The sequence below is a fragment of the Eubalaena glacialis genome, chromosome 12, assembly GCF_028564815.1.
Source record: "Eubalaena glacialis isolate mEubGla1 chromosome 12, mEubGla1.1.hap2.+ XY, whole genome shotgun sequence".
NCBI lineage: Eukaryota > Metazoa > Chordata > Mammalia > Artiodactyla > Balaenidae > Eubalaena > Eubalaena glacialis.
Window position 1 is genome coordinate 33,749,013 of NC_083727.1, and position 23,397 is coordinate 33,772,409.

Below are 23,397 nucleotides of genomic sequence, written 5' to 3' on the forward strand. Positions count from 1 at the left end.
CTTCTGGCAGCTAAGTAAGCTCCATAGAGTCTCAAACGGGCAATTCAATGCTTTTCCAGGGTTTGGGGGGAGGAGGAGAGGAATAATACATCATTTCAGCTCACATTTCATTGGCCAAACCAAGTCCTATGACCACATCTACCCTCAAAGGAAATGCAATATTCCAAAAGGAGGAGATTAAAAATTTGATGAACTGTACTAATGTCTACTGTAGGGTATAAGAAAAAATATCAAGTTAAATATCAAGGATGCTACTAAAAATAAGGTTTGGTGAATTTAAAGGAGAAAGATACACAGTTAGGTTAAGTTGATTTCCCTTACATTCTTAAAGGAAGAATGAAAAATTTTCCATTTTTATCTTCATCTTATCAATGAGGACAATGAGAAGGAAATCAATTAGTTTTATCGTATGGGCCTCTCAGCATTGTCGAAAAGAATGACAGCAAAAATGGTCTCAATTTTAGAAATATCAGTCCATGCTTTATTCTAGATGTCTCCAAGTCTTAACGGTCCTTGGAAAAAATGGTATTCCCTGGAATGATGCAGGTCAGATAGATATGCTTCGGATTTGTGTGCTGATTTGCCATTAGCAAAATGCTTTTGCAGTCCTCTAATTCCATTCTCATAGTGACTTTCTGACGTTGGCAAGCAATTGTCCTCATCCTTATTTTACAGATGAGGTGATTGAATCCAAAGAGGTCAAAATGACACTTATGTTTACAACTATTAAATAGCTAAGTTGAAAACAGAAGTCAAAATCCTGACCTGCAGCCCACTTCTCCCTCCACTATTCAATTCCAGTTCCTCCATAACGGGAGGAACGTAAGCCCATTTGCTGAGAGAACTACCCTGGAAATAAATCTTCCTTAAGTAATTCTAAACATGAATTTCTGTTGAGATAGCTTCAATTTACTTGTGCTTGCACACAAGCTGTATACCAAGTTGGAAGCCTACTGTGCAAGACAAGTTGAAATCAATTCAAATGATGTTTTACAAATATGACTCAATCTACTAGTAGATCAGAGATAAATAAAATACAACAAGCGTACTGACTCGGGATTCATGCTGACTTTCGGCTCACCTGAAGTGGGTAGGAGTTTCAAATATGATATGGCTTTCACTTCTTGAACCACAGTGCCTTACAAAATGTAGGCTGCAGAAAGCATCACCTACTTGGATTAGTTCCTGTGTCAGATCCCATAGCCACACTCTGTGAACACGTTGTTCGTGTATGGGAAAACCTCAGCAGGCTCAAATGAAACTAGTGATTTTAAGATGGGTAGACACTAAAATTATCTGACATGAATCAGGGGGATTCATGTCTTTGGATTAACTAGTCTGAGAAACAATGCTGGCAAAAATAAATAAGTCCCCCAGCCACTTTTTGTCAATTTCCTTGTCACTTATTTTGAAATCCAGAGGACTCATCTCATTGTACTCTTTAAACATCGTGGCAATCTCTATTTACTAAATGTGAAAAAACATAATTAATTCCTAAGTGCTGCTTCTCATCTTCATGGCATTTTAACCCAGCTTCTAGCAGAATTGACTATGCAGAAGAGGTACATTGTTTGGCAGTGGTTCTGTTTATGAATCTGCGATACTCTCCTTTGGGAGATGGTAATGATGATTACACTTAGTTAAAATACTACAAATGAAAGACAAACTAGGCCATGCAAGCAAATGAAGGAGGTAGGGGAGCATCAGTAACAAAAAAAAACCCTTTTGCAGGTAAATCAGTATTGGAGACATTGCTTTGATTATGGGTATGCCAAGTTGTCGGTTTGGGGTCACATTTGGTCATCTAACTTAACCTGATTTAGGACAAAATTGCCACGAGAGCTTGTGTTATTTACTATTAGAGTAGAAAAGGAGAAAGGAAAAGAGCTCATTCAGACACAAAGCTAAAATTTTGTCAGAAAAATATATCATTGTTTTAAAAATGGAAAGCACAGCAGCCTACAGTCAGCCCCTTATGGATGTTTGGTTCAAGTCAGGGAGCTCTCTCTTTAAGGAAAAAAAATGGAGAACAGAAAGGAATAATCCTTTGAAAGTGTTCTAGGTAAAGAGCACTTTACATAATTATCACATATAATTTTCACAACGACCCTGAAAGGTAGGCACTATTTTCTCCACTTCACATTTGAAGAAATCAAGTTTCCACAAGGACCAACCACTTGCCAAAGGTCACACATATAATAAGCAATAGAGCTAATTTAATTCCTAGTCAGGTTACCTCCAAAGCTCATACTTTCCTTTATATCATGCAGCCATTACAGTATTACAGTATTTTTTTAAAAAAAACTTGTAGTTACTTAAATGAAGGTGCTTATATTTCTCATCATAAACTATATACTATTAAGTCAGAGACGACTGAATTAATTGATGGAAGAAAATATTTTACAAACCACTTTCTGAATACGGGTATCCTGGAATTGTATCACTTTAGTTTTCCACTATCTGAGTCATCATAAAGGAGACTCTTTTCCAGTACAGCATTTCTCAGTATGGGAATCATTCTTATTGCATGCTCTGGCAGAATTGAGAAAGAATCATCAATACTAAAAGGACTAAGACAAATTCATCTTGGGTATGTAAAATTTTAAAGCTTAATAGAAACACTTTTCAGAAAACCAGTGCTCCGTTCTTATCTACTATTTGAAGACAGCAAACCTTAGGGATCTTCAGTCACTCAGCACATGCGTGTTTGCCCCAAGGTAAATGTGTGAACACTGGGAGATGCAGTTCTTGAGTTTACCTGAAGATGGCATCCATCCCAAGGCTGTATGTGATTTGTATAAGGACTCTCTTTAAATTCGCAAGCACGGTCATAAACTCTTTCCTACTGACTGGGAAATTTGTGCCATGTATGGTAAATAAATCTTCTTTAAGTGACAACACATTAATATGTTCTTCAGATGGTTGCAGATATACCTCATCGTGGGCTGTGCTGATTCTCAAGTCATTTCCCTAAAGAGAAAAAGAAAGTATAAAAGGGTAAAACTGTGAAAAAAGGGATTCTCTTCTCTGTGGATTATCCTCAGTAGGTTTTTAATTTCAGGTTAGCTTCCCCTGTCAGTCAGCATATTTCTAGTATGTATAAAAGGCAGAGAAAATAATTTAAATATTAGCCTTAACCAGATGCATCACAAAGTATAAGCTTCCTGGTTATGCATGACTTTGCTTCCCCCATTAACTAAAATAATAAATACCTGGCAACTAACTCATAGATATATGTGATTACAAATGTCTCAGTTTTACAGAACTGTACAAAAACTGCATATTTCAAATATACTATTTTATGGTGAATGTGGGTTGTATAGGAAAATAGGGAAGAAAACTTAGAACAGTGTATGAAGCTACTGTTTTAAAGGACTCTTCTATCTGGGGAAAAAAACCCAAACAAACAAGAAAAAAACCTGCAGTTTAATGTTCACAGTAGGATAATGGCATCATTACCATTTGGGTTAACATTTTATCTTAGTTCATTCGTATTAATAATATGTAACTTCTCAACATTTTACATTTAGAGAATCCCTTTTATCTCAAAGGAATTCCATGACATACTTCTAGCTTCATACACATACATATGTAATGATATATATCACCCAGATCACTTCATCTAATACTGGGAACATTCATTTTGGGGAAAGAATTTTTTTTATTGATTCTAATGCATGAAAGTTTCAAGACAAAAAACAACAGAGCCTTGTGCTAAATCAACATAGATCCATTTGGACTCATAAATATGCATGAAATGTGTGCTTTTGTGTGAGTTGAGGGGAGGAGGGCATGTATTATGTGAAAGGAAGAGTATGAGAAAGGATGGAAGACAGCCTTTGTGATAACTTTAGCCTTCTAGCATTTGGGAACTGCCTATGGCCCTCCAAATCCCGAAAGCAGTTTCTCCTATATTTTTCTTACCTAAATTAGGAGTTTTGAATTCGATTTAACTGTACCTAAATAAATGTTTCCTTTTCCATTTACTTCTACCTAATATAAACAAAGAAATAAACAATAAAATCTACTTGGAAGCAAGGAGAGATGGAAAAAGTACAACTATGTAAATCAGCCATTTGCCTAAATACTTTCAGTATCCTTATATTCTTGGGAAAATGGTCATTAAGTTTTAAATTTAAATTCCAAATCTGCTCTAAAACTCCCATTTACCATTGGAACCCAATGCCTATGCTCAGTCTTCTTTTAGCTACGTCTCAGAGTGAAACATAAGACTGGCATAAGAAAATTCCCAAAATATGATATTTTTCTCTAGTAGTATGTAAATTAATGTTAAACTAGCCAAGTAAGGAATAACCTCAAATAACATAAGAGTGTAAAGCAGTTAAATATAAATGACACTTTCCATACTCTACCTCTAAGATAATCATAAGCTGGAGTATGTGTTCTGTATCTTCCTCCTCTTCTTCGAGGTCGTATGATACAGTAAATGTCAATTGTCCTCCAACTGCTGTGAGCTACAAGAGAGGAGATGCGTAATCATTACAGGACTGGAGATGGGTCATTCAATCATGTTTTACTTATTATTTTAAAATTATTACATTGTTCTAGAGGGCAGGATTTGGAAGAAGCAGAAATCATGAGCGTGCAGAGTGAGAATGACAGACATTTCTTTAGGAGTAACCTTTATACGAACCTTACCTATCAACAGCAAGCCTGACACAAATATAAATTCATGTATTATTTTCCCTGGTATTGCAGGCTTGCTAAAATAGGTTAAGTCCCAGGGAACCAAACACAGCCCCTCCTGTCATTCTCCTAGTGTGTAGCTTGAGCTTTAAAATTCCCAAACAGAGAAGGATCTTTGTTAAAATTGGGAGATTTCTACCCATCCCTGAGGGTCACTCACTTTCTGTGGGTCTGAATGCTTTCAGCAAAGACATCGCTCCATTTCACAGGCACTTTACCTAGACTATAAGCTAAGCTGGGAAATGTTGTTGGTCAAAGAAAAAGATGTGTAGCAGCAAATTTTATATCATGATAAAAGTCAATCAAAACTCCCAAAGAAGATACACTTTCCCCTGTGCAATCAAATATGCTTAGTTTGAATGAATGCTGTTATCCCTTTTCGTTAAACAAACTTCTTTCCTTCCAACATGCATGCCGAGCCCCATACAATGTATGCTTGAGGTTTACATCCTCTGACATTGACAGTAACCTTGTAGAAAGGATAAAAAAATAGGAAAGCAAGATCATTTACAGGACAGGAATCAACATTGGAGCTTGAGTGACAGACTTGATGCAAATGCTGCAGTGCTTTTTAAAAAATTCCACCCCAGCATTGTAAATAGACACTCATAAAACAAAGCTGATGATTTGTATTCTGCAGTTTCCTCCATGCTGACAAACAGACCCAGCTTCGCAGCCCTAGGCTCTTTGTGGCCTCTCACAGCAGACCCTGACCACAAAGCAATTACCGATGATGCTCTGGATTGAGGAGGAGGAACCCGGATTCCTCTCAGAGTTGTTCCATAGGGAATGGAACATAGCTCGCCATGGCTGATGAAACAGGGTTTTTAAATTGCAGCTCCTTAATGTCTTCTAAGAGCTCATTACAGGGAGCTCTATAAGGAACTAAAATTCAGAAAACTTTTATTCCCCTGCTCCACTGAGAAATAGCCCTATTCTAATGTCTTTTCATATATAAAATAATAAATATCTCTCTGGACTATAGCCCTTGGCATTACTGTGAGTAATGAGGGGTGAATCTATGTAAAGGGTTTTTGGTTCTATTAAGATAAGCTTCCAAAATTTCACATAGCATGCTTGTTCAAAATCAGCCAGACATTTTCTCAATGACAGCAGTCTAGAAAGGCAGCAGAAAGAATGTTTCATATATTTCAAAGAGAACTTAACTATTCAGAATTTCCTAAATTAATAAAAATATTTAGTAGGAGGTAGGGATTGAGTTTGGGAAGGACATTGGGACATAGATTCATAATGTCGCAAACTTTTGAGTTTCCAAATGTATTTTGATTACTTAAAATGTGGATTACATGTTATTATTCTTCTGGAATATGTTTCTCCAAAAAAAAAAAAAAAGACCAATGTAAATTAATTCTTAATTTCTTAAATCAATTTGAGAAACTTAGAATTAAAGGTAATTCCCACTTTGCCAATAAAAAGAGCCAAAGTGTGTGTAATTTGAGTATCCCACATGTTAAGATTTAAGATGAAATACAAAAATGTTTGATCTGTTACAATATTTGATTTGTCAATGTATTTTCCATACCTGCTTATAATCAAGTCATATAGTATATGAGATAATATAATATGGGAGAGTAATGAGGGTGGAAACGGGGAAAAAAGAACAAATAACTACATAGAAAAAGAGAGGGGCCTTTTGCGGGTCAATGATAATATAAAACATGAACTAAGGAGTAGAATTAATTCAACCTATTTTCCTGAGGGCTCATAACAATAGTAGTAATAATAATAATGAAAAATTGGTCTCTCATTCACATTTCATAAAACAACTTTTTTCCAAACTCTTTCATGCATATTTGATACCCATGCTTTGGCAACATTAGAACCAGTTTTTGAATCATCTAACAATTTTCATGAGTGAATCTATTTTGCTTCCACCTAAGTTGTGAAAAACAGGAAATTTTAAATAGATGCATGATACTGTTACCAGATGTTTTTTCCCCAAACCACAAGTGTTCATTTCTATAATATTAAAATCATTGTCTACTTCATTCACCCTAAGGTGTGTATTTATGATCACCTCTATAAAACTACTTAGTCAAGTACTTAGGTAATTTTTTAAAAGACTGTTTAAGATATCATCCTTCAATTTAGAGATTGTACTTCCTAGGAATAATTACTTATTCTCTGTTAAACTCCTTTGCCTCTATTTTTCCTTCAACTCCATAAAGCAATCTCTTCATGAGCAATAAGACCAAGCACTTCCTGGTGGTGTTTCCAGCTAATGTGTCTTCCCCAAAGAGTACATACCATTGTAGGGTCTTTGTAATGATTCAATTATAAGATAACAACTTCTTTTCTGAGGAACATTGTTTTTGGGGGGAAAAAGCTTTGCGAATACTCAGAATATAAGTTGTCCTTTCATATATGGCTTGGATGAAGAATTCTGTCTCTTCTCCATCAATGTACTGCTCCATATTCCAAATACCATTTTTACTTGGCTCCTCCACATGCTTGCTTCTCCACTCTCCTATAATTCCTTCAGTATCCCAATCTTCACTCTCTCCATCAAATCAAATGTGCACAGGGCTGCAAGTCATCAATTAACTTTGTTGTCTCCTCTAGCTATAATCTCTGGTTATTTGTTAGTTTTGCTGTCAAACTCTAAGATATGCGGTATTACACTCATTTTCTTTATTTCTACCCATCCACACTTTTTTTATTTTATCAAGCTGCAGCCTGCTTTCCACCCTTAGTACTTCACTAAAAGTGTTTCTTGAAAGGTCATTTATCAGCTTTATCTAGCAACCACTAATGGGCTTTTGTCCAGTTCTATGTGTCACGTGATAATTCTTAAGATTCTTGACCCCTTGGTCTTCTACTACATTAAACTTTTCTGATACTTCTTCCCCTGGAGTACGACAGAGGTCATACTTCTGTCTCTGTGATAGATACATTTTTCTTTTATTCTATACTCAGTGTATGGATGTCTCCAAGACTCTTACTCTCTTTTGGTTATCCTTTCTTATTGACTTTCCATTCCTCGCTCATGGATTGAACTATGTTCATACCTGGTTTCTCAATCTGTATCTTCTATCCTGTCCCATGTCCCTGTATTAATTTGTTCCTGGTGTCATAACAAAGGACCAGTGACTGGGTAAACAACAGAAATCTGAGATCAAGATGTCAGCAGGGTTGGTTTTTCTTAGGCCTCTCACCTTGGCTTGTATTATAGATGGTCATCTTTTTCCTGTGTTCTTCCATGGTCTTCCTTCTGTGTTTCTCTGTCCTAATTTCCTCTTCTTATAAGGACAACAGTCATAGTGGATTAGGGACCACACTAAGAACCCCATTTTAACTTAATTAATTAATTGGAATAAAAGATCCTTTCTCCAAATACAGTCACATTTTGAGGTTCTGGGAGTTAGGACTTCAACATACAATTTTGGGGAACAATTCAGCCTGTAACAGTTCTGTACTGAATGATTGTTCAGTAATGTATCACACACTCAACATACCCAAAGTTAATCTTATTATCTGGGTCGTCCCAGGAAACAACTATTTTCTTAACTTCCATGAAGCATGGGTCAAGCCAATTGCTTTGTTTCTCTACTGTAATTTGGAAACCATAGGTACAACATAATATTGTTTTCACTTTATTTTCTGTATCAGATTAGTGCCTCAATCCTATTCCTTGAAATGCTTCTTGTCTAACTTTCTCTTCCCATTGCTACATCACACTCACTAGGTCCTCATCAAGCATTTGAGTTCAATTCCCTGACTTCAGTCTTCTTTTTTGGGGAAAGTGTTATCAACAATTAATTCTGTTGTTGCACTTACCTAATGAAGAACCTCTAGTGGCCCTGGGATCTATGATATCATTCAAGTTTCTGTGCAGTTTCAATACTCTGTAGGATCTATCTAGCCCCCTGTTCACAAAATCTGTGCAGAGATGTCCCAGGGCACTTCAGTAAACTCACAAAGGCACTGTGGGATGTTGTAAATGTTTGAAGGAAATACAGCAATACTATATAATGGTTGGACACCACACAAACAACTAGCTCTAGGTAGTTCACAATTTTAACAGATAATGCTATATTCCTCTAGAGGATGTTCTCAAAATTTTGAGCTATGTTTTTGTTTACTTGCATTTTCAGCCATGTCATATCTTTGTTAAGCAAAGTTTTCAGTGGATGCTGTGATAAACAAAAACAAAAACAAAAACAAGCATTGTACAAAAATCAATGTGAAACAGAAAATAAAGGCAGCAATGTCTGATCTGATTCTCGGTTTTGAGAACTTGAATATTACTCAGCAAGAAAGATCCCATTAGTAAGTAATTGTGGTAATTTATGAAGAAAAGAAATTATTACATTGTCTAAATTTATGTGCATTATTTTTTAATGACTGCTAAGTTGTTAAATTACAAATATTTATTAAGTTGTTTAGCCCTAACTACTGCGGCATATTTCAGTTGATCTAGAAGGCATTGTGAGAAAAATATGGAGACACTAAGAATACCACAAATTGAAAAAGTTTCAGAACTCCCAATCTAGCCTCTGTATCTATCCATTCTGCTACTTATATGTGCTTAAAGTAATTTTCCTGCTGAAATTCTCATTCCTACAGCTCTCTGACCATTCAAATGCTGCTTTTCTTTCTTTGCCTGGCTGATGTCCCGCTGGACAGAAGACTGAGGGAAAAAAGTTCTTTCAGTGATATTCTTAAAGTCTACTGAGAAGTCAGTGGCAACCACAACTAGTAAAAGAGCTAAAGGATTGAAGAACAGGTAGAGCTCTGTATAAACCAACTCATCCAATAACATTAAAGAATTCTAACCATACATCACATGACATTGGTAAGTTATGTGTACTGTGCATAACTTTAACTTTCCACAATTTTGGACTTTGTAGACTCTACTAATTTTATATTTGAGGTTTTCATATTAGTCCTTTTTGGGGACAATATTGATTTCTCTAATTTTACAGAGCACTGCATGTACAGGCAATAGAACATTTTATTTTCTCCTGCTATTTAGGAACTAAACGGTCATCGTTCTATTGGCTAGAGAAATATGCTTTTCCACAGGTAGAAGTAAGTGCAATTCCAGTTTGCTTCAGGGCCTTTCTTATATTTACTGGATGGATTAGACTATATCTACCAGAGATGAAAATTATATTCCTTTTCAATACAAAGAGAAAGTGAATTTAATGAAAATATTTCATTCCATAAGAGTCCCCAAAGACCTAGGCTTTTATCTTTCCCCTTATCTATTAAGCAAAATTCCCTTTGGGGAGATTCAGATATCAAATTGCGAAGGCACTGCAAGACAAAGGAGCAGCACCCATCCATTCCTGGAGATGGTTCAGTGCTAAGCCCTTCACTCTCCTGATCCTCAAACTCACCGCAGTAAGAAAAGAGCAATGCGAGCAGCTGTTTCCCATGAATACCTGTTTTAATTCTACCTTCAGGGGAAAGGAACAGCTTGACTGCAAGTAACATTATAGTTACTATGCAATATATAACCTAATGTCACACTTAATAATGTAGTGTGCATGCAGCACATTGCATTAAAGATCTAATGAGGCAGGAAAGTTTTTCCTCATGAGTGGAAAAGGCTAAAGTTAATTCATAAAACTAAGCTTTACAAAAGCATTTAGTATTAGGTTTTGTGTGTTCTAGCCTCTCTTTTTTCCCCCCCCCAATTTAAGAAGTATGGATTGAGAGATGAAGGGTGGATGATCTATGGAGGACAATATATCTGCAAGGAAATTTTTCTCAGAAAAATAAGCCTGGGATATTTGGTCCTCTGATGTCAGAACACCATCACTCTTACTCCACAAAATGGGGTGTGAAACCTAATATTTGCTTTTCTTACCAGAACAAATATTTCAGAAGGGATATACTAAAATCAAATGAGGAAAAGGCTTTGTAATATTGAGCAGGATAAGTGAAACAGAGCTGTCAATTTCAATTTAGTATCACAAAGAGGGCAGGCGATTCATCCTTCTAGATTCCAAAGCCCCAGAGTGTTAAACTCTGAAAAGGTATCCTCCCATTTAAGTGTTTATTAATGCATCTATTCATGAAGCTCTCTTTCAAAATAGAAAAAGTATTCCACTACAGGTTTTGTTATGCTCTTCTGTACATTTATAACATTGAGATAAGTGCATGTTTCTCTCCTTTCAGAACTTGATAATTAGAATAGAACCGATGCAAGAGGATGTTGAATTAGAGAACAGGCAGAATTTACACGGGAGATCTTAAAAGTTACATCATCTTTAACGCACAGAAAATGGACTAGGAGTTGTGGGTGTCAAACGGGGACAATACATTCTAGAAATGTTGCTTTGGAAGGCAAGAGGCTACTTTATGCAGTCCAGGAGATAGAAAGAAAAAACTCGAGGAATTTTACTTTCTGCCTGCCTTACTCCCTTTCTTTTCTTCCTCTCTGCTTGCTTTTTCTGCCTTCTTTCCTTCCTTTTACACATCTCCCTCAAACCCTACGCCCACTCCCACCATCTCCTTCTCTCCTCTTTCTTCTGATTTTTTTTTTTTTCTTTTAGACTTGGCCACTTCCAACCCGATAAGATAATTCTGCATCCCTCTGTACTTTGTATCATCTAAAGTTCATATGTATCCAAAGCAGTGATTAAAATCGTGAATGCATCAGGGCCAAGGACAGAGTTTTGTGGCAGCCCACCAGGGACATTCCCTCAGTGTAACACTCACGAACTGATCAATCAGTGTCCTTGCAGCCCAGTCCTCCAACTGCTTAGGGAACTACTCACGCATATTTATTCTTCCCAACTTGCACCATGTTCTTCCAAATTCTCACAACCTACCTCCTAGCTAGTATTCATATACAATGTTTCTTATTAATAATGCCAAGAGATATTCATTACAGCGTTTTGGTTGGCAGAGGGAAAACAAAGTAATTGTGAGAGATACATCTAGAGGAATTAAGAAGTCAGTATGAGATTCCCATATGAATTTCTGTTAAATTAGTTGTTTATTCACTTGAGTAATGCCAACCTATCTCCAGCATAAGCTTTCTGTCTCCTGCGTAACAAAGTGAGGCCCAATTATACTTTCCCTATACTCAGTTATGATTCAAAGCAAATGGAATTATAAAGGTTTGATCAGGTAAGAATGTTTCTGTTGCAACTGAAAACCAGACAATTAGCGGTTCTCGTATAACAAGAAGTCCAAAGGTAGACAGATCAAATTTTTAAAAATTACAATGAATGGGTTAATTTTTTTCTATTTCATGTATTTTCTACAAACACCTAGATCCTTCTGGGGGCACTTAAAAATATAAACATCTCATGAATAGATTTGCTAAACTTTACATAGAAGACGAAGCACTTAGAAGTACAACATCCCATACATAAATTAGTATTTAGTGTTTTCTCTAAGTTCTCTGACTTAGAGAACTACTTGCTACCTTGTGACATGCACTGATCAAATATTGAGTTGAAATAGTACAGTCTCAACAGATGCGAGTAAATGGTAGCAGCCAAATTCTCCAAACTGTTTTTTGTTATCAAGCCCAGACTCAAAAATAGGATTTTTGCAACAGCTGTTTGTCTTCTGTTTACTTTTTATGTTTGGATGGAAGCTTCCATTAGTACTCTTTCTTTGGGTTGGATTAATTTATGAGTAAATATTCAGTACAAAAAATACATGTAGTATATTATTAAACATTGATCTAATCAAATAAACCATAAATTATGGTTTTATATATACATAAGTTTCGTACTAACTAGGGCTTAATTTTTTTCTTTAAGTTCTATGCCAAGAAAACAGAAAACTATATCCTCATGATATACAACATTGATCTGATTAAAATAACAGGACCCATTTTAATCCAAGTTCCAGTAAGTTAAATAGAAACAGACTTACTATTTTCACATAAATGACTAATGAAAACAAAATATACAACCCTTGTGGGAAATTTATGAAAACACTGTAAAAAAGAGTTATCAGCATTGCTATTTTCTACGTGAATGAGAATTTTAGTTAATCTTTCTCTTACTGCTTAAGTATTTTGTCTTATAAGTATATTCATTACTTTGGATAGTATATGGCTATTGTATAGCCTTTTCCCCTCACATTGCAAAAGTAGCAACAAGAGTGTAATAAACAGAGCTTTCCTCTTGCCCATAGGCAATTCTAACAGTTTATATCTTTAGCAACACTAAATATGGTTGGAACTGCTGTATGTTTAAATAAGCTCAATTAATTTTAGGTTACATTATTTAAATAGAGGTTATTTTGAAACAGCAGTCAACTTATCTCCCTCAAAAGCAGAAGCCAGAACACATCTTGGAATACTATTCTGATTTGATGCTAAATTGGTCTACCACTATTCTCTTTTCTTTCTTTCCTCATTTGTGAACTCTGCAGGTGATTCTTTATTACAGCAGTAGAAGCTGATTATGAATTTTAGAAGAAAACACTCCCAAATGTGCAATGGAAACTAAGTCACACCCTAGAGGAGAATCAACAGGCTAATAAAATATATTTAAGTATCTTCTTCCAGAATGAACAGATAAAGGGCTTTGTTAGTTATCTGATGTCTATTAATATAGGGGTCAGATATAAATCACACCAAAGATCAAACCCATTCCTGGAGATTTTCCGGACCTAATTTCGGATCCTGGTTCTGCCTTTAAATTGCTGTATGGCCCTTGGGAAAGTTATTTATGCCTTCAGAGTCTCAGTTAATTTTCACTAAAATGAGCTGAATTACACCTACCTCAGAATTTTGTTCTGAGGATGAAATGAGAAAATACAAGGTAAATTCCTCACCTGGCACCTAGCATATAGTATATAAGTAAAAAATATTGTAAGTTATACTGTTCTAATATATTTTCAAAATTAAATATATACACACTTCACACAAAAATCTAATCATAATAATATTTATTTCATGATTCTAAATGCACTTTAAAATCTTAGGTTTTCCGGAAGAGTCACAGTGATGGCAGGATTCAGATCTTATTCATGTTTTAATGTTTCCCTCTGGTACTCTGCATAAGTATCTCACAGATAGTAGATGGTACATAAATATCCGCTGAATTTTAATCAAATTCAACACCATACATCATGTCAATATATGATACTGAATAGATGGAGAAGGCATTAAAAAAACTTGGAAAATTTGTACTACTCCATGAGATAACTTGCAGTTGTTATTAAAGTAGGTCTTTATTGGTCTCTCTATTATTATCTTTATCAGTCCTAAAAACAAACCAAACTAGACATGTCTATTTGAGCTTTTTGGTGATTTGAGCTTACCACAGGAACTTACTGTACAGCTGACTGGCAAACTATAAATGCATTTGTTTTAAAATAAGGAACCTTTAGCACTGGGAAGTTTGATCTGAAGTTGAAGGAAAAAAAATCAATATTTAAGTCATTTAGACATTTACACACATGAAGCAACTATATGCCATTACTTTTCACCAGCTTCTATATGCTAGGATAATAGCGCAATTTCCAGCACCCACTAATACATATTTTATAAGTCATATGCACATTTTCAATACATTCTGATACATTGGCAAACAATGCACTCTCTGTATTAAGAAGATATCTAGCATACAGATTAAAGGAAGCAATAATCCAACTGCAATCACAGCCAGTAAGAGCACATTCTTGATATCACCGTTTAAGAGAGTAGTTGCCAAATTAGAGTTCATTCAAAGAGGAATGACCAGGATGTTGATGGCTCTAAAAGCTGAGCAAAAGGTTTAGAAAGGTAATGGGAATCTTTAATCTTAAAAAAGAAAAAACTTAGGGAAAACATGATTGTTTTCTCGAATGTTTGAGGCTCTAGCATGTATAATAGGAAAAAAATGTGCTCTGTTTGTAGCACAGAAATTGAGCCTATATAAGGAAGTGTGGAGAAAGTATTGTTTGGTCATGTGGAAAAATTAACTTCTAATATCTAGAACTGTTGAAAATGGAGTGAACTACCTTGTAGGGTATCCATATCCCTGAAGATATATGAATAGAGCTTCATCTGTCCAGGATGATGGAGGAGGAATGCCTATATCAGCTGAAAGGTTGGACTAGATCTGAAATCACTGGGCAACTTGAAATTCCACCATGCTAAGTTTTACAGCTACTTTATTATAGTTGGTGACTAAATATCAGGGTAACCCTCTGCAATTTCTATTGCAGAGCCCCAGGATAGTATCAGTTTTATATATATCTGCTTTCTGCTCTGTGATTTTGGAGATAAAGAATTTATAGGAAAGAGCAACACATTTTATTAAGAGAACACTACTTGTATACACAAAGACAGAATGGCATAGCGGGGAAAAAGAACATGTTCTGGAGCTAGACTTGTGGGGAAGAAATAGTCAGCTCTGCCACTTACTAATTGCTTATGACTAGAGTAAATTACTTAATCTCTCTTTGTCTCAAATCTTCATCCGAAACATGGATACGATACAACAGTAAATGCTTTATAGGGTTGTTGTGAGAATTCAATTGAATAATCTAGAATAGTGCTTGACACTTTACAAGTGTTGAATAAAGGTTAGCTGCTATCATTGTTCTTGTTGCTATTATGTAAAACAATCTCCAAAAGTTTGTAACCATCCAGAGCAAGATTCTCTGATTACCACATCATTGCAACAAATCAGTATGGTCTGGGTATTTTTAAGTTTGAAAACAAACATTTGTCACATTTTAAAGCAATATATGCATAACATAAAATTACAGTAGGTCTCAAAAATTAAGGGACTCAATTACTGAGCCTTATATAATCAAGCAAACATTTATATAAAACGTTAGAATTTCAATAGCACTTTTGGCATCATTTTATTTACTCTTGAAAAATCTTATAAGTATTATTATTATTATATCATATCATATACAGGGGGAAATTAAGGTTCCAAAAGGTTAAATTGTTCAAGGTCACATTTTTAATTTAGCAATATCAAGATGCAGCCTTGATTTATGTGTACCTTTTTAAATTCAAGACTCTGTATCCTCTGTATCCTCCCTCTTTCTCTCTCTCTCTCTCCCTCTCTCTCTCTCTCTCTCTCTCTCTCTCTCACACACACACACACACACACACACACACACAGTGTGAATGGTATCTATAATGCAAAGATCCTGTGCTCCAGAATAAGACTTACTCACTCTCCATTACATTTACTGTGTGACTTTGGACAAATTAATTTAATTCTATAGTATACATAGTGTTATGTCTAAAAGAGAATGAAAATACCTACCTTGAAGGGTCTTTGTAAAATAATTCATGAGAGAAACTATGTAAAACCTATTCTTCATGTTCTATACCAGGCATATTGAATTTATTCAAACATAGTCTCATTTTCTCTTATAATTATTCTGGGAATTGAGCAAGCTTAAAATAAGTTTGTTAATTTGAGTCTAAGTGTTCGTGTAGAAAAGAAAACACTGTTGTTTCTTAAACATGAAAATATATTATCTTCATTAATAATGAGAAGAAAACAAAGTAAAACTTCGCTAAAATACCATTGCTCACTCATTGAATTGGTAAAGATCCAAAAGTTTGATAACATACTCTATTGGTGAAGGACTTAGGGAAACAAGCACTTTCATGCATTGGTGGTGTATGTATAAAATCTATGGGATCGATTTGGTAATATCTAAAGTAGAAATGCATATACACTTTGATATGGCAATTTTAATTCTGGAAATTTATCCAACAGTTATACTTGCACATTTAAGATATAGCTAAGCATGTGATTATTCATTGCAACAATGTTTGTACTAGAAAAGCATTGAAGATAGACCCATGTCCATCAACAGTGATCATTATTAGACATATTAATAATGATAATAATGGAGATGGCAAATATTCTGCAATGTGGCTGTACATATATTAAGTCATTTAACCCTCAAAATAATATTCATACAGCCTTATGAGATAGGCATATTGTTATCATTGTTACATTTATTTTAAAGATGAGAAAACTGAAGCATTGAGTGATTACATAACTTGCTCAAGGTTATAAAGTTGGTAGGTGGTGAAACCAGGACTTGAACCTCACGACCTAGCACTAGAGTCAAAGTTTAACCTCTTTTATGACTGCTGAATGAATTTGGGTGCATCTATTCAACAAAATAAAGTTAACCAAAAGTTATATATATAAGTATATATATATATTTCTATACATGGAGGAGAAAAATCTTTATCCCTTAATATGGAATTATTTTCATCACATTAAATAAAAACTATAATGTGCTTTTATAATATGTATGTCATACTACCATTTACATAAAATGCGAAAAATTATATATATGCATATATAATATATATATATATAAAAAGTAACGTAGAAATAGGGAAAATAAGAGTTAACCCCAAAATACATGGCAGTTACTATTTTGACATCATTTATTCTTAATTTATCAGATGAAATAGCTAATAGAATCAGCATCACTAGCTGGGATATCTGAGTAAGGTCAAATATTTGTGATTTAAGCACCTGCAAAATGGCCCTGGTAACCAGGGAGAAAGTGCATTTTATAAAGAATGCTTTGCAAATATTTTTAGAGGGGTTTCTGGAATAGTGATACTGAGGAAATACAAAGAAAAGGGAGTCAGGAGACCTGAGTGTTAGCTAGCCCTGCTCAAACCAGATGTGTAATTTAAAAAATATTTGTTTCTGAAGAACAAAACCAAAACCAGACTCTGAATATGGAAGTGAAAAGAGCTGACATGATGTCTCAGCTCATGAGTATTTCACAGAAGTATGACTTCTGTCATACTTATATGACATATTTATCTGAAAAGAGCTTTAAAATCATCATCTTTACTGTGCAAATTTCAAAGACTTTCCTGCTATTTTACTGTATTATTTTGAGATTTCTAAGAAGTAATATTAGTATATTTTGGAGACTACATATATGTACATTTTTATTATTTGATACCTTTAGTTCTAAAATTCTCTGACTAAATGACAATAGAAATCTGATACATCAGACTTCTTGCTTCAATAGTGAAACTCTAATATGCAGAAATGATTGCATTCAAGTAAATATATTACACAGTATTTTAGATATGCCTTGCCCTCATTTCTTTTCATCTTAAGTAGATAAATCATTAAACTAAAATATACCTACCTGAATCTACAAATTTCATCACTCGTATATTAAAAGTACGTCAGACTATGGACTCCTTAACTCAAAACAAAAACAAAAAACAAAACCCCAGAAGTCAGGGAAGAACAATAGCCAAAATTTTAAGATAAAGCTTAGTATTTCTTGTAAGATATAGGAGAAAATTTGTGATTTTTCTACTAAGTCCCCCAATTCCCATAAACTGTAGGTACGCTTTTATAACAAAGGGAGTACAAATAGTGTTCCTTACTATTTTCTAAGAAAACAGAGTTTCTGCCATACAAAGGCAGACAGACCCTTAGGACACTCCATTTTGCTAAGAGTTCAAAAAGACGCGTAAAAGCAGCCCCATCAATCACAACATGAAACACACATGGGGTGCAAATATTTATGCAGCTTTGGACACTTATTTTCTTCATGCACTTTCACATCAGCATAGCAATTGTATACTTTTTTGTGGGGGGGGGGACATTTATGCAGTCTTTGAACTTTAGCATATTGCATTGAATTTTGTAGTACATACTTTATTTTATATACTATTTCTAAAGCGTTCAACATCTCTGTTATTTCTTTCTTCTCAGTCATAACTGAACATCCCTCCCACACAGACCAGCTGTTTCTCTATTTAAAAGAAGGCAAGTGATTTAACATCATAAATACCAAATTGCATCTCAAGGTCAGAGTCAAAGCTTTTATGTCTCATTAATTTTTAGGCTCCTCATCAGTTTTTCTCATTGAGCTACCATTTATATTTTGGTATGTGGAAAAGCATGGGACTTGTATTATCAGTTAAAACAGAAGGCTATCTCCAGCTACTAATGACTAATATAAAACATTTCCAATTAAATGTGTAGTACCTCATATACTTTGTAAATGGCAACAGCAAAACTTCATCAGCTTTCTGGTCCATTTAACAGCAACTTCCCTTCCCACTGAGGGAGAAGAAGGAAAACACCTCTTTGAATCAATCCATCCCCTAAGTGCTGAGACATAAAAATATGGACCTTTATCTCTCTCCTAAATCAAATCAGTTAGGCCACTCATGTAATTCTTGGAAGTGATAGATTTAATTTTAAAATATTAGATATTTCTTAGAAATTCACTAAAAGTAGGTAATAAAGAAAACCTATATGCATCACTGTCTGATTTTAGCACTCATTTATTCAATGATAAATAAGCAGAAGTGTGATAACATGAAGAACCTCCCATCGTTTCAGAGTCTACAGCAGTATTTCTGAAAGTAATCATGTATGAAGAAGTTGATGACAAATCAACTGACTTCATTTATTTCCTCACCTATAAAAGGAGCTTTTATGCTTTTTAGCCCCCAAACACATATTTTATCATAAGGAAAACATCGTACCAGAGAAGATATGTGATCTGCCCAAAGCCAAAGTGTAAATAATGGCAGAGATTCTGGGACTTGGTTTCAGTTCTGCATCTCTACATGTGTCCATAGATACTATTTGCTTAGGACAACATGTTTTCTGTTCTATTTTATTTTGTTATAATTGTTTTAAAATACTGTCACAAATTCTTTGACACCCATCCCAGTGAGAGTCAATGGGGATATCTGTCCTCTCTCTTGAATCTGAATGGGTTTGTGATGGCTTTGACCAATGGAATATCGTGTGCGATTTCTGAGGTAAGGTCATAAATCATCATTAAGCTTTTTCCTTATTTTCTGGGTACATATTCTATTGGAACTCTGAGCTGCCATGAAGGTTCCTACTACCCTAAGGCCACCATGCTTTGAGGAAGCCCAAACTACATATATTGGTCATGTGTGGGATGCCTGGTCTGTCGCAGGTGAGTTCAGCCTTTGAGCTATTGCATTCCAGGCAATAGCCATGTATGTGAAGAAGCTTCCAATGGTTCAATTCACTCACAACCATTCAAGTCTGCCCGCCTGAGCCCCAAGATATTATTGAGCAAAGAGTAGCCATCCCCGCAATACTCTGTTCAAATTCCTTACCTGCAAAATTTGTGAACATATTAAAATAGCTGTTTTACACTACTAATTTTGAGGTGGTTTGTCACTCAGCAATAGATAACTGGAAAACTCTTAGATCTTAGTTTTCTCCCATATGGGTTAAGCACGCTGGCTAGTTTGATACGTTTAGCTATTGCCAGTCAAAAGGTATACTGTTCTATAGCTTAGCTTTTCTTAAATGACCTTTCTTTAGAGCTATAATTCTGCCATCCTTTTGCATATTATTTTTATGAGCATAGCATAGCACTTTTTTTTTTTTTGGTTAAATTTCTTTTTTAAATTTCATTCACTAAACATGTATTGAATATATAATCTATATTTTAAAAATTAATAGATTTCAAAGATATAGAGATGAACAGAATAAAATAATTGTTCTCCAGAGAGTGTGGAGAGAGAGAGCTGCTGTTTGATTTTTTTGTCCTTATTTTCCTCTTCCTCCTCTTTTTATTTTATAATGAAAGCATTTAGAACTTTAGATTTACCCTGAATACTGCTTTTGCATCATCTGAGTTTTTGCTTTATCATACACTGTTTTCTAGATTATATATAATTGCAATTTAAATTTCTTTTTGCAGGATAGTTATTTTATAGCATGTTTCAAGATTTTAATTAATTTATTACTTTTAATTTATATTTGACCACACCATGATCAGAGACTGAAAACTAAACATTTTCTGGTTTTAGAATTTCTGAAAAGTATGTGTGTACATGGTATGCCTGTCTAGTCTGTCATGAGACTGATTTTTAAAATATTCCATCAGTATGGGCCCTGTTTATGAATATAAAATTAACAAAGTGCTATTATTTATTTTTTAATCTTCAGTAAGATTTATCAATGTTTACATCCTCTCTCCTTTCTTTTCAAAGATTGAGTCATGTATTAAATTCTATCACTACTACAATTGTTTGCTTGCATATCAATAAAAAAGTGTCAAGGAATATGCAGTGAGTATTCTTCAAACATAAGAAGAAATTCATGATATACTGGCATAGTTTTAATTCTAACAAAGGAAGCCTGGGGTAAACTAATGATATGTATAGTTTCATATCTATAAGACAACATTTGGAGCATTTCTAACTAGCAAGTAATTCTAAGAAAATATACTAACCATATAATTTATTTATTTAAAATTGTAAATTAAGAATCAAATAATTAAACATAAACAATAAGTTTCACTATTTCTGAAGATGTTATCAAATCTGACAATATACTTTGAATGCATTAAGAAGTTCAAAAATGAGAGGAAAAAGAACATCCAGGCAAAGTATTTTTTATGCAAGGTAATTTGTATAATAAATTTTTAACAAATTAATGCCATAATAGACATTTTTAGAGTTACATTATATTTAGCTAATGAGAATTGAAGAAATGTTAATGTGTATCATAATCATCAGGCAAGCACATTCATCATTTTATTAACTTTTTCTATCTTATTTTATACATCTGACATTCAAGAAAATTTGATCATTTTTCTGGACCAAATAAAATTGTTATAATTTTAGTTATTATTAGGTAATTCAATAAGCATATTTTTACATATGGCTTGGTATTAAGCTTGGCCTTATGCAAAAGTATGTATAAATCTAAGGATATAGCAAAAAGAATCATGAATTTCTATTTTGGTTCAATTTACAAAATGTGAATCTTTTTTAATATCAAGTTAGAAAGACAGAAAAGCCTGGTAGCTGTGTCAATGGATGAAAAAGGTGGGGTGAAGCAAAGTTTGCTCTTTTGGAGGAGTACTGATTATGCACAGCATGTGAGGGGAGAAAGCAAGAGCACCAGGGGTCTTTGAGTCATCTTGTTAAAGCTCATTGGTTCCTCACCATGGCTTGATAAGAGCAAAACAAAACAAAACAAACCCAAAGTGTGGATACTCTAGGAGCATAATAATTAAGAAGAACCCTTTTTTTTTGTCCACAAACTCTATACACTGAAATAAATAATGTTTGTTTTCTTCCAGTTCAATTGGTTCTAAGCTTCCCAGGCCCTGGAATTTTCTTGCTTGTCAATCATGCCAATGTGAGCATTCAATTCTGAGTATAAAACATGCTCAGATGAGTCAATACGCTCGTGTAAAGGCTGGAATTACGAAATAATCTTTTTAATATTTCAGAAATGGGTTTAAAATTTTACTTCCAGCTTTTAAATCATACATTTTGTCTAAAATAAACTAGAATAAGATAAGATTAACTTAATGTACTGCATTTCATTCACTCAAGCACACGGGCCACAATTTGTAGTAGGTTAATGAGATGAACTCACTTGAGTCCATTGACAAATTTCTCTTTTTTTTTATATAGTTTCATAAAGACCTAGAGTCAATGATCAGTTTTATGCCTCCTAGTATTTGCCTAGGTTAACACTTGAATACTTAAAACATATTCCATGTAACTGATTTTCTAAATTGCATGAAAGTATATACACAATTAATAATGAGCATATTAACTGATTTATTCACATCAATATGGCTTAATTTTAATAATGCAGTTTTGATTTTTCAACTGTTCATAAGTGTACCCTCCCAAATAAACATTTTTTTGCTTTAATAAAATTTACTCATTCAATTTAAACTATATTCATGTTAATGGATTTCTTATCACAAAAATAGCTCCAACTTCCCTGGTGGTGCAGGGGTTAAGAATCCGCCTGCCGATGCAGGGGACATGGGTTCAAGCCCTGGTCCAGGAAGATCCCACATGCTGCGGAGCAACTAAGCCCATGTGCCACAACTACTGAGCCTGCGCTTTAGAGCCCGCAAGCCACAACTACTGAGCCCACGTGCCACAACTACTGAGCCCACATACCGCAACTACTGAAGCCCGCGTGCCTTGAGCCCGTGCTCCACAACAAGAGAAGCCACCTCATTGAGAAGCCCACGCACCACAACAAAGAGTAGCCCCCGCTTGCCGCAACTAGAGAAAGGCCGTGCACAGCAACAAAGACCCAACGCGGCCATAAATAAATAAATTAATTAATTAAAAAACAATAGTTCCAGTACAACATGTGTATGGAGCAGAAATACCATTATTACATTCTTTCTTCAATTTACCTCCCATTTTTGTTATACTTTGAACATCCTGACTCTGTGATATAAGTGAAAAACACAAAAGTCAGCAATAGGTGAGCTCTGAGGCGCTTCTACATAATAACGAACAGCTGGATTGGTAGAATTATGATGATAAATGATTCACTTTTGGGGTTTTAACCTAACTATGTGGCATTATACATCATTTAAAATGGCTGAATATTTGGACATTAATTACTTCAGGTTTTTCTAATGATAAATATAGTCTGTTTTACATGATGCCCATATTCCCAGACCTCACAAACGTATGGGTAGAAATGAGGTCTCACTGACATTGGTGTCCAATAAAGATAGTCTTAGACCCCTCTCATTTCCAAAGGAAATCTGTTCTAGTCGCTCAGCAAGACACCTCTTCATTAGGTGGCTGCAGGTGCCCATAGCAGGAACCCAGATTCATGCAAAGCCGCTCTTAACTCTCAGGATATCAAATCTGCTCTTGGTTAGATGTGGGGAAAATGGGCTTTTCCTCTGCTGTGTTTTACAGTTTGTCTCACAAAATTTTCACAAAAATATCTTCCTCAT

At 34.7% G+C, this 23,397-nt stretch overlaps 1 protein-coding gene across 1 annotated transcript in view; it reads right to left on the reverse strand.

Moving 5' to 3' along the window:
- LAMA2 (laminin subunit alpha 2) overlaps positions 1-23,397 on the reverse strand; it is a 627,718-nt gene that overhangs the window by 260,338 nt on the left and 343,983 nt on the right. Inside the window, exons 13-14 of the mRNA XM_061207556.1 lie at positions 4,374-4,475; positions 2,759-2,970 (exon numbers count right to left, since the gene is read on the reverse strand). Coding sequence (XP_061063539.1) covers positions 2,759-2,970; positions 4,374-4,475 — 314 coding nt within the window. The remainder of the gene's footprint in view (positions 1-2,758; positions 2,971-4,373; positions 4,476-23,397) is intronic.